Source organism: Somniosus microcephalus, chromosome 5 (genome assembly GCF_052327205.1).
Source record: "Somniosus microcephalus isolate GS21.2 chromosome 5, FLI_Smic_1.0, whole genome shotgun sequence".
Classification (NCBI taxonomy): domain Eukaryota; kingdom Metazoa; phylum Chordata; class Chondrichthyes; order Squaliformes; family Somniosidae; genus Somniosus; species Somniosus microcephalus.
This window is the reverse complement of record NC_140991.1, coordinates 212,527,589-212,543,401: the sequence shown is the minus strand read 5'-3', so window position 1 is coordinate 212,543,401 and position 15,813 is coordinate 212,527,589. Positions and strand designations below refer to the sequence as shown.

The 15,813-nt window shown below is 41.4% G+C and overlaps 1 protein-coding gene across 11 annotated transcripts in view; it reads right to left on the bottom strand.

Moving 5' to 3' along the window:
- Window positions 1–4,689: 4,689 nt before the first annotated feature.
- Window positions 4,690–15,813, bottom strand: part of LOC147117568 (heterogeneous nuclear ribonucleoproteins A2/B1-like) — a 31,068-nt gene continuing 19,944 nt past the window's right edge. For 7 of the 11 annotated variants that reach the window (XM_085988656.1, XM_085988663.1, XM_085988660.1 and 4 more), the window contains 4 exons: window positions 11,746–11,821; window positions 10,522–11,346; window positions 9,977–10,155; window positions 4,690–8,115 (listed from right to left, as the gene is read on the bottom strand). In XM_085988656.1, the coding sequence (XP_085844782.1) occupies window positions 11,769–11,821 (53 nt within the window). In that variant the 3' untranslated portion in view covers window positions 4,690–8,115; window positions 9,977–10,155; window positions 10,522–11,346; window positions 11,746–11,768. The remainder of the gene's footprint in view (window positions 8,116–9,976; window positions 10,156–10,521; window positions 11,347–11,745; window positions 11,822–15,813) is intronic. The other 4 variants (XM_085988661.1, XM_085988655.1, XM_085988654.1 and 1 more) reach the window with 3 other exon arrangements.

The window sequence follows — 15,813 nt, the reverse complement described above, 5'->3', positions numbered from 1 at the left end:
CTTGAGTAGTGGTTGCAGGGTAATGTAACCTTTTCCCCTACATTCTTGTCATAGGAACAATGAGTAGGCCATTCAGCCCCTCGAGCCTGATTTGCCAATCAATGAGATCATGTCTGATCTGCGACCTAACTCCGTATCTTTGGCCCATATCCCTTAACACCTTTGGTTAACCAAAAGTTATCAATCTCAGATTTAAAATTAACAATTGATCTAGCATCAATTGCCATTTGTGGAAGAGGTCTAAACTTCTACCACCCTTTGTATGTAGAATGGTTTCCTAATTTCACTCCTGAAAGGTCTGGCTCTAATTTTTAGACTATGCCCCGAGTCCTAGAATCCCCAACCAGCAGAAATTGTTTCTCCCTATCTGTTCCCCTTAATATCTTGAAAACTTCAATCAGATCACCCCTTAACCTTCTAAATTCTAGGGAATACAACCCTAATTTGTGTAATCTCTCCTCGTAACAACCCTTGAAGTCCGGGTATCATTCTGGTAAACCTACGCAGCACTCCCTCCAAGGCCAATATAATCCTTCCTGCGGTGTGGTGCCCAGAACTGCTCACAGTACACCAGGTGTGGTCCAACCAGGGTTTTGTATAGCTGCAGCAGAACTTCTACCCCCTTATATTCTAGTCTACATTTAAAGGCCAGCATCCCATTAGCCTTTTTGATTATTTTCTGTGCCTGTTCATGGCATTTTAATGATCTATGCACCTGGACCCCCAAGCCTCTTTGAACCTCCACTGTTTTTAGCCTTTCACCATTTAGAAAGTACCCTGTTCTATCTTTTTTAGGTCCGAAGTGGATGACCTCACATTTGCTTACATTGAAATCCATTTGCTGCATTTTTGCCCATTCACTTAATCTTAACAATATCCCTTTGTAATTTTATGTTTTCATCTACACGGCCTACAATGCCACCTGTGTGTCATCGGCAAATTTGGATATATGACTTTCTATGCCATCATCTAAGTCGTTAATAAATATTGTGAATAGTTGAGGCCCCAACACAGATCCCTGCGGGACACTACTAGTCACATCCTGCCAATTTGAGTACCTACCCATTATCCCTACTCTGTCTCCTGCCACTCAGCCAATTTCCTAACCAGGTCAATAATTTGCCCTCCATTTTGTGGGCTTCTACTTATGTGTGGCTTTATCAAATGCCTTCTGGAAGTCCATATAAATAACATCCATAAACATTCCCCTGTCCACTACTTTAGTCAACTCTTCAAAAAATTCAATCAGATTTGTCAGGCATAACCTACCTTTCACAAATCCATGCTGGCTCTCTCTGATCAACTGAAAATTTGAGGTGTTCAGTCACCCTATCCTTAATTATAGACCCTAGCAATTTCCCAACAACAGACGTTAGGCTAACTGGTCTATAATTCCCTGGTTTCTCTCTCCCCATTCTTAAATAGCAGAGTGACATGCACAATTTTCCAATCTAAAGGAACGGTTCCTGAATCTAGAGAACTTTGGAAGACTGCAGTTAGGGCATCTACAATGTGCTCACCTACTTCCTTTAAAACCCTGGGTTAGAAACCATCTGATCCTGGGGATTTGTCACTCTTTAGTGCGATTATTTTCATTACTATTATTTTACTTATGTTAAATTTATTGAGTCCATGTCCCCGATTCAATATTAACTTCTTTGGGAATTCCAGCATGCTATCTTCTACTGTAAATACTGACGCAAAGTAATTATTCAGCATGTCCATCATTTCCTTATCATTGACAGTATCACCACTTTCAGTATTTAAGGGGCCAACATTGCTCCTGACTACCCTCTTTTTCCTAATGTAATTGTAAAAATTCTTCATACTGATTTTGATATCCCTTGAAAGTTTCTTTTCATATTCCCTTTTTGTAGCACTTACTGTTTTGTGACTTTTGCTGTTCTTTGTATCTTTTCCGTTCACGAGGATCTGTGTTATTTTTGTTTGCTTTTTCTTTTAGTTTTATGCTTTCCCTTACCTCTTTAGTCATCCATGGCTTTTTTTTTGGCAAGTAGAGCTCTTGCCCCTCAGGGGTATAAACTGGTTCTGTATCACGTTAAATTCTTCTTTAAACATCTCCCACTGATCTTCTGTCATTTTACCCATTAACAGATTTGCCCAGTTTACTGTGGACAAGTCTCTGCCTCATCCCAATGAAGTCGGCCTTACCTACATCTAGAATCTTAGCAGCTGTTGCGCATTTCTCCCTTTCAAAATGCTACGTTGAACTCGATCAAGTTATGATCGCTATTGGATAAATACTCAGTTAGGCTGTTAACTAAATCTGGCTCATTACTAAATGTAATATGGCTTGCCCCCTTGTTGCCTCCAGGACATATTGTTACAGAAAACTATCCCGGACACTCTCAAGAAATTCACTACCTTTCTGACAGGTGCTAGCCTGCTTATCACAATCTATATGAAAGTTAAAATCCCCCATTAAAACCACTCTGTCTTTGCTACACATTTGTCCAAGCTCTGCATCTATACAATCTAGCACTTCACAGCAGCTACCAAGGTGCCTATACACAACTCTCACTAGTCTTAAATCCTTTCCTATTTCTACTCATCAAGTCTCCACTGCCTGCTTACCTCTTTTTATATTCTATCATTGAAGTGATTTCATCCTTAATCACTAAGGCTACTCCTCCCCCTCTGCCATTTCCCCCATCTTTCCTGTAGACCTTATAACCTGGCATATTTAGTTCCCAGTCCTGACCGTCTTGCAGCGATGTCTCAGTAATGGCTACGTCATACCCTCCAATTTGAATTCACACCTGCAGTTCATTGTATTTATTCCTTCTATACTCTGTGCGTTTGTATAAAGAACGCTTATTTGGGCCACACACCCTAGCCTGTCCTTCAGCTCTAATGTTTTACTCACGTTTATTTCTCTCTCCTGGTTTAATCGCTTTACATCTTTTAATCTTCCCTTTACCTGTAGTGCCTAAAGCACAAATTCTGACTGTTACTTTACTCTCTTCCCTTTTGTTTGTTTTTGAACTACTATTTGCACTCCAATTTCCACCCGAGCCCTCAACCCCATTTACTAGTTTAAAGTCCTTGTGACCGCCCTATTTATCCTTTCCGCTAGGACCCTCATGTCAGATTGGTTCCGGTGGTGCTCGTTCCAATGGTACAGTTCCTTCCTGTCCCAATACTGGTGTCAGTGCCCCATGAAATGCAACCCCTCTTTCCCAAACCACTCCTTTAGCTACGTGTTCACTTCCCTAATCAACTTATCCCTACACCAATTTGCACATGGCTCAGGTAATAATCCAGAGATTATAACCCTTGAGGTCCTGTTCTTCAATTTAGCTCCTAGTACTCCCCAAACAAGACCTCATGCCTACTCTTCCCTATGTTGTTGGTCCCAACATGGACCACTATGACTGGATCCTTCCCCTTCCTCTCCAATATCCTTTCAAGCCGGTTTGAGATGTCCCTCAACCTGGCACCATACCATGTGGGACTCTCGATCTTGCTTACAAAGGATGCTATCTGTCTCCCTAATTATAGAATCCCCAACAATTACCTCATTACGCTTCCTCTCCTCCTCCCCACTTAGGACAGCCTCCTGCTCCAAAGTGCCATGGTCCGCATTCTGGCTGCCCTTCCAACAGTGTTTATCCTTATCCTCACATGTAGCAAGTACCTGTTGGATAGGATCAGTTTCTGTGGATCCTCATTCCCTTTCTTACCTGGGCTCCCCTTACTCTGCACATTATCGGTCACACCAACCCCGTTCAGAACCTGCACCTCTCTACGAGGTGTGACCGAAGTCTGGAGCCAACTATCCAGATACTCTTCCCTTTCTCTTGTGTCGGAGTGTCTCCAACTCGCACTCCAGCTCAATGACCCTGAGCCAGAGAGATTCGAGACAGAGACATCTACTGCAGATGTGTTCGCTCGGGACAGTATCGCTGTCCACAAACTCCCATACTGTAGTCCAGACACACAACCGGCTCCGCCATATCTTAGTCTAACCTTGTTTATTTAATTAGTTAAAATCTTTTTGATTATTTATTGTTGTATTAATTATTTATCTAGTTAATTTGATAAAGTAGGTTAGTTTCCTGCTCTTAATCACTGTACTAGCTTAGAGGAAAAAAAAGTTTTAAAACTTTTTTTTGTCATAAGAGCAATTCCAATCAGGTATAAATAGTGGTTATCTGGCCCACATAGCTTTCTCTCTTTATTCCTCCAACTCACAGAAATAGCATGGCATTAAAAAAAACTTCAGCTGTGATGGAATGCATGGGATGTGAAGCTCCTGTTCCAACAGTGGATTCCCCTCCATCAGCCAGGGTGTCTACAACTGTATTCCGGAGGTAATGGAAGCAACAAGCTCGCCTTAGCTCTCACCGTAAGCCTGTTATCACTCAAACCTATATGAGCTGCACCATTGCCATCCTTTCGCATCATACCCTGTAATTGCCACCTCGAACCTGTCCACCCATGTGAGCCTCAATAGTTTCACTGAGAACAACTCCTCATAAAAAGCATAATTACCAGGTGCAACTCCAATAGAATGCATATAGTTCATCTTGCTTAATTTCTCAGATGGGTTTCTTTTCCTCTAACACCATAAGAGAGGCGATTTATTCATTATTACGCCTGCAGCAATAAACCCAGATAGTAGATACTTCAATTAAAATTTCCAAATAAGGTGTAATGACAAATAAAGAAAACTACAAATTTATTGGTGTATTGTGCTGAATCATAAAAATGTTAGCTTCATAAAGCAAAGAACAAAGAAAGCCAAATGTTCATAGTACCAAGGGAAAAGTTGGACAGTCAACTTAATTATGGAAATATGTACACCAAGGGAAGTGATCCAACATAAACTAACAACAAAATAATCTGCAACAGGTGGTTTGTCATACCAATCTCTGAATATATGTGTAGAATTAAAAGTGGTCTATATAAACAACAGCTTGTATTTATATAGCGCCTTTAACGTAGTAAAACGTCCCACAGTGATTCACAGGGGTATTAAAAGACAAAAAATTTGACACCGAGCCACATAAGGAAGAAATTAGGGCAGGTGACCTAAAGCTTGATGAAAGAGGTAGATTTTAAGGAGCATCTTAAAGGAGGAAAGAGAGGTAGCGAGGCGGAGAGGTTTAGGCAGGGAATTCCAGAGCTTAGGGCCTAGGCAGCTGAAGGTACATCCATCAATGGTTGAGCGATTATAATTAGGGATGCTCAAGAGGGCAGAATTAGAGGAGCGCAGATATCTCAGGGGGTTGTGGAGTACGTTGGAATAGTCAAGTCTAGAGGTAACAAAGGCATGGACGAGGGTTTCAGCAGCTGAGGCAAGGGCGGAGACTGGTGATGTTACGGAGGTGGAAATAAGCGGTCTTAATTATGCTGCGGAATGTGGTCGGAAGCTCATTTCAGGGTCAAATATGACACCAAGGTTGCGAACAGTGTGGTTCAGACAGATGTTAGGGAGAGGGATGGAGTCAGTGGCTAGGGAACGGAATTTGTGGCGGGGATCGAAAACAATGGCTTCGGTCTTCCCAATATTTAATTGGAGAAAATTTCTGCTCATCCAGAACTGGATGTCGGAGAAGCAGTCTGACAATTTAGAGACACTGGAGGGGTCGAGAGACGTGGTAGTGAGGTAGAGCTGGGTGTCGTCAGCGTACATAAACCACTATTGTCCTTTGAGCACTTCAGCAATACCGTATTGCCATCATTTACTTAATATTCCTTAGATAGTTCTCACGATTTCCACATCCAACTTGAGACTTTCAGTTACTGAGATTACACATTTGAGAAAGATTGCAGTGGTAGAATTTAAAGTTCAATTTACAAAAAGAAAGGTTTCTTTCCACCCCTCAATTAATTGAAGTTCTACCCGTGTTCATATCCAGCACATCCCACTTTTGAAAAGGAACAGAAGTATAGAGAGGTTTGGAAGAACTATGACTGTATACTCTACATAGTACGTTGTGCATGAATTGCAGACCAATAGCATCCAATTAGTTCTTAAATGATTCCAAGGTTTTTGTCTCTACTACTCCATCCAGAAGTCCATTCCATATATCAGTGGTTCTCAAACTCTTTTGCTTGAAGGACCCCTTTTCAAATCAATTAGTAATCACTAAACCCCAATCTAAATTATAACACTATATAATACTCATAATATTGAAGTGCTGCATGTAAACAGTGTTTTAATAATGCTTTTAAGGAAACAGGTATTTACACAGATATCAGTGAGATGGGTGTGTCTGCTTCTCACATCAATTCTAGGCACTCCGCAGCAACCGATGGCCACTATTAGCCACTTAGTGCTGGACAATTTTTAAAGCAGTCAGCAGGTTGACCAAAGTGAATAAGGGCACGAGCACCCATGCACATGCTGCTGGAAGCATGACTCACTGCCATTCTGTCCCACTGGCATGCTCTGTAACAGCTGCACTGTGGGATTATATGTGTTTGAAGGGCCCCGCAGGCACTCTGCTCATGTGTCGGGAGGATGGCACAGGGTTGTGGCACCAGGGAGAGGAATTGGCTCGACCGGCACAGAGCGCTTGTTGCAAAGTGAGTGAGAGCTGTAGGCCCCTGTGAGGAGCCATTGAGAATAATTCACAAGAACTGAATCAGTGTCAGTTTTATAGAGGAGTGGGCCTGAAATTACCTCCGGCCACAGACCCCCTGGAAAGACTACAGACCACCAGTTTGAGAAACACTGCCATATATCGATTACCTAATGTGTGAAGAACTTCCTGATCTTAGTTCTAAATTTGCCTTTTGAATCTGTGGCCCCTTATTGTACTCTTGCAACAAGTAATTTTCCGCAGTAACTTTCTCCATGTAATTTATCATTCCTGTTTGCCATTTCCATCCATACACAGGACTTCCATAGATGACTGCTAACAGATGAGAAACTACAATGACAGCAGTGTGATGAGTGAATTGCCACATCCCGCATGTCTCACCACTAAATTAAGTAAATTGGAGCTTCTAATCAAAACTACCTTTAAAACCTGTCACTGAATGAAAAGCTATCAATTTATAGAGCTTGGCATCCTTGTCAAAAACATCCACGATCCATTGAATTCCATATCAGCTCCTGGAAAGGGAGGAAAAAAAGCATCACAATCCAAATGTAAGTTCCACATTTCACAGAAATGAATAGTGAAGAGAATAAGCAATTTCAAATTATCAATAGATTATAATGAACATTTCTACAGTGCAGATCCACAAATAAAAGAAGCCCTCTTCAAGTGATCATTCTTCATGATAGCAGGCACTCATGGGGTATTTGACCAGAGACCCAATCAGGCCTGATCCTCTCCTAATCCAACATTCGCTATTAGAACATTTCCAACAGGGACCATTGGTTAGCAATAAGGGAACAAGAACCTCAGCCGAGGGATGCTTAGACCAACTGTTGGACCACCACTTTCACTACGCCAGCTGTGATCAGCAAAAAATAGTCTTAACCAAGATCTCTTTGGCCCATATGGCTCAGCATTCCATCATAGTGTATAGGAAGCTTTGGGAAAACTTTAGTAAATTCATACAATCTGGAGATGCTTTTCTAGACACTTTTCAATTGCATTTAAACCCCCTTAGATTAATTCCACAGAAATTACCAAAACAGCATTAACTTTGTTACAGAACTGAAGTTTAACATCTGAATATTACTATTTTTCGAAAAAGTTAGTGTTGATCATATTTTGGCTAATTTTCTCCCCATTCCCTGAAATGAATATGTGTCAGAGAACATTTCCATGGCTATCAACTACCCTCCAGTACCTTATTTTAAGTTACCGCTCTTCATATTTCAACCTAACAGCGAGTAATAGCAGGTTCTGACTACTAGGGGTAAGGGCGGGGAGGGGGCGAGGAGGAAGAGAAAAAGATAGGCAGAAAAGAGCACTATTACATCTTTGTCCGATACTATTCATACCCACCATCCATACATGCACATTATACAGCTCGACTCCAATGCCAATTCCAATATATAAATATAAGTCGCTGTTCCTGAAACCACCCACCAATGCTCAAGATGAGATTATCAAACTGAATGCTTAAAGATCATGCCTGGACACTTTTGCTCCACATGGCTGTGCAGCACACCTTAAGGAATGGAACCTATATTAAACAGGAATAATTTCAGTCAAGGGGTCAATACAAAGTTTCATAGCTATTTATTGCCCCCTTCATCCACCATAATTTTGCTAGGAAGTTCCAGCTGCCTACAAATACCCATCCTATAAGTTAGCATGCAGGTACAGCAAGTAATTAGGAAGGCAAATGGAATGTTGGCTTTTATTGCAAAGGGAATGGAGTATAAAAGTAGGGAAGTCCTGTTACAACTGTACAGGGCGTTGGTGAGACCATACCTGGAGTACTGCGTACAGTTTTGGTCTCCTTATTTAAGGAAGGATATACTTGCATTGGAGGCAGTTCAGAGAAGGCTCACGAGGTTGATTCCGGAGATGAAGGGGTTGTCTTATGAGGGGAGGTTGAGCAGGTTGGGCCTATACTCATTGGAGTTTAGAAGAATGAGAGGGGATCTTACTGAAACATAAGATTCTGAAGGGGCTTGACAGGGTAGATGCAGAGAGGATGTTTCCCCTTGTGGGGGAATCTAGAACTAGGGGGCATAATTTCAGAATAAGGGGGCACCCTTTTAAATCAGAAATGAGGAGGAATTTCTTCTCTCAGAGGGTCGTGAATCTTTGGCATTCTCTTCCCCAAAGAGCTGTGGAGGCAGGGTCATTGAATATATTTAAGGTGTAGACAGATTTTTGAAAGGTAAAGGTGTCAAGGGTTATGGAGAGTGGGCAGGGAAGTGGAGTTGAGGCCAAGATCAGGTCAGCCATGATCTTATTGAATGGTGGAGCAGGCTCGAGGGGCCAAATGACCTACTCCTGCTCCTACGTCTTATGTTCTTATAAGCTATTTGCCACAAGAGAATCCATTTGCCAATTCAGGTTGCCCCCATATATTTTTTATTTTTAAATGCATGCTATATTTGATAAGTTGTTAAACTTAGCATCCTTCCAGTAAAATTAAATGAATCTACTGATTATAAATACATCATCATATAATGCCCCCCAAAATCTCATTTTTGGGCAACCATCTGCTCGGCACTTACAGGGAACATAGAAGCCTGGCACTTCCTAACAGGAATAGCCGGAAGGAAACAAAAAAATAGACAACCGCCCCCCCACCCCAAAAAAAAATTAGACAAGATCAGTTCTGATTACTTGACCTTTGCTTGAAGAAATGTTTCCAGGACCCGGTGTTAAGTGGAACTTAAAAAAAATACAATTGCGAACCTTAATTAAAAGATATAGCACTTTTGCCAGCAAAAATAGTAAACTTGGCAGTACGTTTATCTGATCTGCATGTTTCTTTTGACCGAGTTAGGATACCGTCCCTGTTTCTTCACAACTCATCTCCCTTATTTTCTGAAAAGTTTGCATTTTATTAAATCACAAGTACATTAAGCATTTAAAATGAATTTTAAACAGGAGCACATTGTTAAAGGCACACTCTGCAAAGAATAGAACTAGCTCCAGCCAGATTCTAGGAGGGAATCTACTATTGAAAGACAGCTAGATGTTCATGCTCAGCTATTTTATTATCAATTATGTGAAATATTGTGTCTGTTTGAGAAACTGGGCTGATGGAGCAACAATCTGTGTGTTTACCAAAGTTAAGAAAACCAGGATTCTGAAAAATTACCAATAACCAAAATGTGCTTTAGTAAGCTTCACTATACTAAGAGTCAAGTTTTAAAACAAGAGTTACATTTTCATTATACAAAGTTCTGTCCATATGCTAAAAAAAATAGTATTTTTAAGGCAAGGTTAGTGATCCTCCAACATAACTTGGCTTCAAGATTAGCAAGCATTAAATAGATGCTTTCAATTCTGACATTCCAAATCCCTTCAGTGCAATTTAATTATTCAAAGAAGTATATTACTGTGTTCTGTACACTTACCTACTTATAGCCAAGATCACTGCCCTCACCACTGTGATTTCAGTTTCAGTGCAGCTCAGACCAGTTGATAGAGGTCAGATGCTGGCTGAGGATGGCTCTGATCACATGTGGAATGAAGTCTGGCAGCTCTCAGTTTAAGATCCAGTGGACAATCAACACCCACCTTCAGATACTATAACCTTAAATAGCACAGAAAAGGTATTAGTTAGGCACAAAGAAACCATAAGTTATTAATTTTGCACAAATTTAACTCTGCACAAAAAGGTCTTGGCCTAGATATAAATTCCTACAAATGAAATATGTGGAACTATGGAACGAATTGAAAATATAAAACAAACATTATCTGCTAGTTTGCTATGAGCTATTATTGTATTGACCACCTCTTCACTTCTGCAAAATAAAAGACAATTAAATAATATCTTACCTACATGGTGAAGTTTAACTGATGCTTAGCTCTATTCTGCTCTATAAGACACATCTGTTTTCGTTGGCCTCCTCTTTAAATTTACTGCAGTTAAAGCTTTTGTTGCATGAATACCACTCACTGTTATAAGAGTGCTGGCTGAAATTAGGCTTCTTTGTCCAGACTTCTTGTGCTAGACCTGTTTTCTTGGAAGTGTAAACCACTTGCTGTTTAACGCCGGATCATGCCTTTCCTGGCCGATGAAGTAGCCGCTGTATCTACAAGATCTAAGGATCTCTCCTTCTTGCAGAAACCATTCTCAGTTCTAGCAGTTTTTAATTCTGAGGACTTGAAGATTCATCTCTGCACCTTTCGTCTGATTAGCAGTCCTTGCATTTCCCTGGCTGTGTCAAAGACTGAACATTTTACCCACCCACAACAAATCTACCTAAGAAAACAATTACACACCCCCTTTTCTTTTTTTTGGGATTTTATTAAAGTTACTGTGGACATACAACATTTTCCAAACTCTACACACTGCAGATATTTAACATAGAAAGGCTGAATATTATAACTCCATGATCCTGGTTCATAGCTCTCATAAAATTCTCAGTGCATCTAGGAATATTTAAATGTCAAAAAATCCCCTCAAACTCATAACAATTCCACATTGGAACTTATGTAGAACACTACAAAGATACTACAGCAAAGAAAATTTAAAAAGCTAGAAATCTGTCTCCAAGGCATCTTTACAGTCCTTTCTCCACATCAAGAGTCCGCTCAATTAAACAATCCCAAGAATTGACAAAATGGTTTTCTCTGCCTGTGCTCTGGAGTCTTCCGTCATCTCACTGCCTTTTTATGTTCCGCTGAGATAAATTTTTTCCTTAAAATTTTGCTGAGAGAATAACCTGCAGCTGTCATGTAAACTCTGGGCTCTCATCCTCCCCTATTTATATAGTGATGCCTGTTACAATAAAATAGAGGTAAACAGTAAGCAGCAGTTAATCATAAAAATCCAATGTTAGTATCCATTTAACACTGAAATGGTACAAAGCCCTCAAGAAGTGGTATGTCGAATGAACCATATGTTTTCCAGAACAAAGTTAGTTAAAATAAATTGTGGCTACATTATTCCTCCTCAGACAACTTGCTACAATTATGAATAGTTGTGCATATCTAACTGGGGCAAGAATACAAAGGAAATGCATCTTTAAAAGATGTGAAACCCATTATTACTTGAAACCTTCTGAGGTTCTAAGGATTCAAACATTCAACACAACATTAGAAGTAACTTTAAATCTTTATTATTCGTACTATAAACAGTAATACATTCAGCAATAATAGGAATGTATCATACACTTACCCTTGGAATGGGTTGTTACTGTATTAGTATCTGTTACGGCCACCAAATCCACGACTGCCCCCACCACCGTAGTTTCCTACAGTCAAGATTATATAAAATTGCATTAATACAATTCCATTTTAGTTCATATACAAAACATTAAAATTGCTTAATTTTGGTACCATATTCCTCATGCATTTTTTCTTTGGATTTATTCCATCATACACCAGAATTCAGCTTCATCATCCAATGGAGAAAATCCATTGGGAATTGGATCACTGTGGCTTCATAAAAGCCATGTGATAGGAAACATAGAAGATAGGGGCAGGAGTAGGCCATTCGGCCCCTCGAGCCTGCTCCGCCATTCAATGCGATCATGGCTGATCATCCAAATTCAGTACCCGGTCCCTGCTTTCTCCCCATACCCCTTGATCCCTTTAGCCTTGAGAAATATATCCAACTCCTTCTTGAATATATTTAATGAATTGGCCTCTACTGCCTTTTGTGATAGAGAATTCCACAGGTTCACCACTCTCTGGGTGAAGAAATTCCTCCTCATTTCTGTCCTAAATGGCTTACCCCTTATCCTTAGACTGTGACCCCTGGTTCTTGACTCCCCCGCCATCGGGAACATCCTTCCTGCATCTAGTCTGTCTAGTCCTGTTAGAATTTTATAGGTTTCAATGAGATCCCCTCTCATTCTTCTAAACTCCAGCAAGTATAAGCCCAATCGACCCAATCTCTCCTCATACATCATTCCTGCCATCTCAGGTATCAGTCTGGTGAATCTTCGCTGCACTCCCTCCATGCCAAGAACATCCTTCCTCAGATAAGGCGACCAAAACTGCACACAATACTCAAGGTGTGGTCTCACCAAGGCCCTGTACAGCTGCAGCAAGACATCCTTGTTCCTGTACTCGAATCCTCTCGCTATGAAGGCCAGCATACCATTTGCCTTCTTAACCGCCTGCTGCACCTGCATGCTTACCTTCAGCGACTGGTGCACAAGGACACCCAGGTCTCGTTGCACTTCCCCTTTTCCCAATCTATTGCCGTTCAGATAATAATCTGTCTTCCTGTTTTTGCCACCAAAGTGGATAACCTCGCATTTATCCACATTATACTGCATCTGCCATGCATCTGCCCAATCACCCAACCTGTCCAAATCATACTGGAGTTTCTCGGCATCCTCCTCACAGCACACACGCCCACCCAGCTTTGTGTCGACTGCAAACTTGGAGATATTACATCTAGTTCCCTCGTCTAGATCATTAATATATATTGTGAATAGCTGGGGTCCTAGCACCGATCCCTGCGGTACCCCACTAGTCACTGCCTGCCACTCGGAAAAAGACCCATTTATTCCAACTCTTTGCTTCCTGTCTGCCAACCAGTTCTCTATCCAAGTCAGTACCTTGCCCCCAATCCCATGTGCTTTAACTTTGCACACTAATCTCTTATGCGGGACCTTATCGAAAGCCTTCTGAAAGTCCAAATACACCACATCCACTGGTTCTCCCTTATCTATTCTACCAGTTACATCCTCAAAAAATTCCAGTAGATTAGTCAAGCAGGATTTATCTTTTGTAAATCCATGTTGACTTTGTCCGATCCTGTCACTGTTTTCCAAGTGCCCTGCTATTACATCTTTTATAATGGACTCTAGCATTTTCCCCACTACCGATGTCAGGCTTACCAGTCTATAATTCCCCATTTTCTCTCTACCACCTTTTTTAAATAGTGGGGTTACATTAGCTACCCTCCAATCCATGGGAACTGCTCCAGTCTATAGAATTTTGGAAGATGACCAGCAATGCATCTACTATTTCTAGGGCCACTTCCTTAAGTACCCTAGGATGTAGATTATCAGGCCCTGGGGATTTATCGGCCTTCAATCCCATCAATTTCCCTAATAACATTTCCCTACAAATACTGATTTCATTCAATTCCTCCCTCTCATTAGACCCTATGTTCCCCGGCATCTCTGGGAGGTTATTTGAGTCCTCCTTTGTGAAGACAAAACCAAAGTATGTATTTAATTGGTCTGCCATTTCTTGGTTCCCCATTATAAATTCCCCTGATTCTGACTGCAAGGGACCTACGCTTGACTTCACCAATCTTTTTCTCTTCACATATCTATAGAAGCATTTACAATCAGTTTTTATGTTCCCTGAAAGCTTACTCTCATATTCTATTGTCCCCCTCTTAATTAATCCCTTTGTCCTCCTTTGCTGAATCTTAAACTGCTCCCAATCCTCAGGTTTGCTGCCTTTTCTGGCCAATTTATATGTCCTCTCCTTGGATCGTATGCTATCCCTAATTTCCCTTGTTAGCCACGGTTGTGTCACCTTTTTAATTTTTTATGCAAAACAGGGATGAACAAATTCTGTAGTTCATCCATGTGATCTTTAAATGTTTGCCATTGCCTATCCACTGTCAACCCTTTAAGTAACGCTCCCCAATCCATCCTAGCCAACTTGCGCCTCATACCATCATATTGGTCCAGGAAACCATCCTAGGAATTCCTCCTCCACAGTATTGTTACTAATTTGGTTAGCCCAATCTAGATGTAGATTAAAGTCACCCATGATAACTGCTGTGCCCTTATTGCCTGCGTCTCTAATTTCCCGTTTAATGCCATCCCCAACCTCAGCATTACTGTTTGGGGGTCTGTATACAACTCCCACTAACGTTTTCTGCCCCTGGTATTTCTCAGCTCTACCCATAAGATTCCACATCATCAGAGCTAATATCCTTCCTTACTATTGTGTTAATCTCCTCTTTAACCAGCAATGCTACCCCACCTCCTTATCTCTGTCCTTCCTGAATACAGGAAACTTTTTTTTATCCGGCACCGACGGGACGCCGATTCATCAAAAATTCCAGATAACCGAAAGCTATAGTAAAAGATACAGAGCTGAGAGCTCCGTATAAAGCAACAAACCCTGTTGCTTAGCAACAGGTTCAGAACAATGGCCACAAGTTCCAAGCGTCTCTGTAGCTTAGCAACAACTGCAGCCACACCCTTGCACAGCAACAGATCGAGGAAGGCAAGTAATAAAACTTACCTGAACCTACTCCTGAATTTTGCCGGTTAACCGAAATTTCCGGTTATTTAGGGGCCGGTAAATCTAAAGTTTCCTGTATTGAATACCCCTGGATTTTGAATTCCGAGCCTTGGTCACCCTGGAGCCATGTCTCCGTAATCCCAATTATATCACATCCGTTTACATCTATTTGTGACGCTAATTCATCCACCTTATTACGAATGTTCTTCGCATTAAGACACAAAGCCTTCAGGCTTGTTTTTTTTAACACTCTTAGTCCTTTTAGAATTATTATTTACTGTAGCCCTGTTTGATTTACACCTTTGATTTCTCTGCTTTCCACTTTTGCTTTTCTCTTTCCTGTCTTTTGTTTCTATCCTTGCTTCCCTTTCCTCTGTCTCCCTGCACAGGTTCCCAACCCCCTGCCATTTTAGTTTAATCCCTCCCCAAGAGGAAGGAAGTACAAGGAGGACAAATTTCAAAATTACCACCTGGGAGAAGCACTGAAGGTAGCAACAGCACAGAATGTACACTGGATGGGGAACTTCAATGTCCATCACCAAGAGTGGCTCGGTAACACCACTACTGACCAAGCTGGCCGAGTCCTGAGGACATAGCTGTCTGCGGCATGCAGTGAGAGAACCAACACGAGGGGAAAAACCTACTTGACCTCGTCCTCACCAATCTACCTGTCGCAGATGTATCTGGTCCCCGACAGTACTGGTAGGAATGAACACTGCACAGTCCTTGTGGAGACCAAGTCCCGTCTTCACAGAGGACACCCTTCATCGTGTTGTGTGGCACTACCACCGTGCTAAATGGGATAGATTCAGAACAGATCTAGCAGCTGAAAAATGGGCATCCATGAGGCGCTCTGAGCCGTCAGCAGCAGCAGAATTATATTCCACCACAATTTGTAACCTCATGGCCCGGCATATCCCTCACTCCAGCATTACCATCAAGCCAGCGGACCAAGCCTGGTTCAATGAGGCATGTAGAACAGCATGCCAGGAGCAGCACCAGGCGTACCTAAAAATGAGGT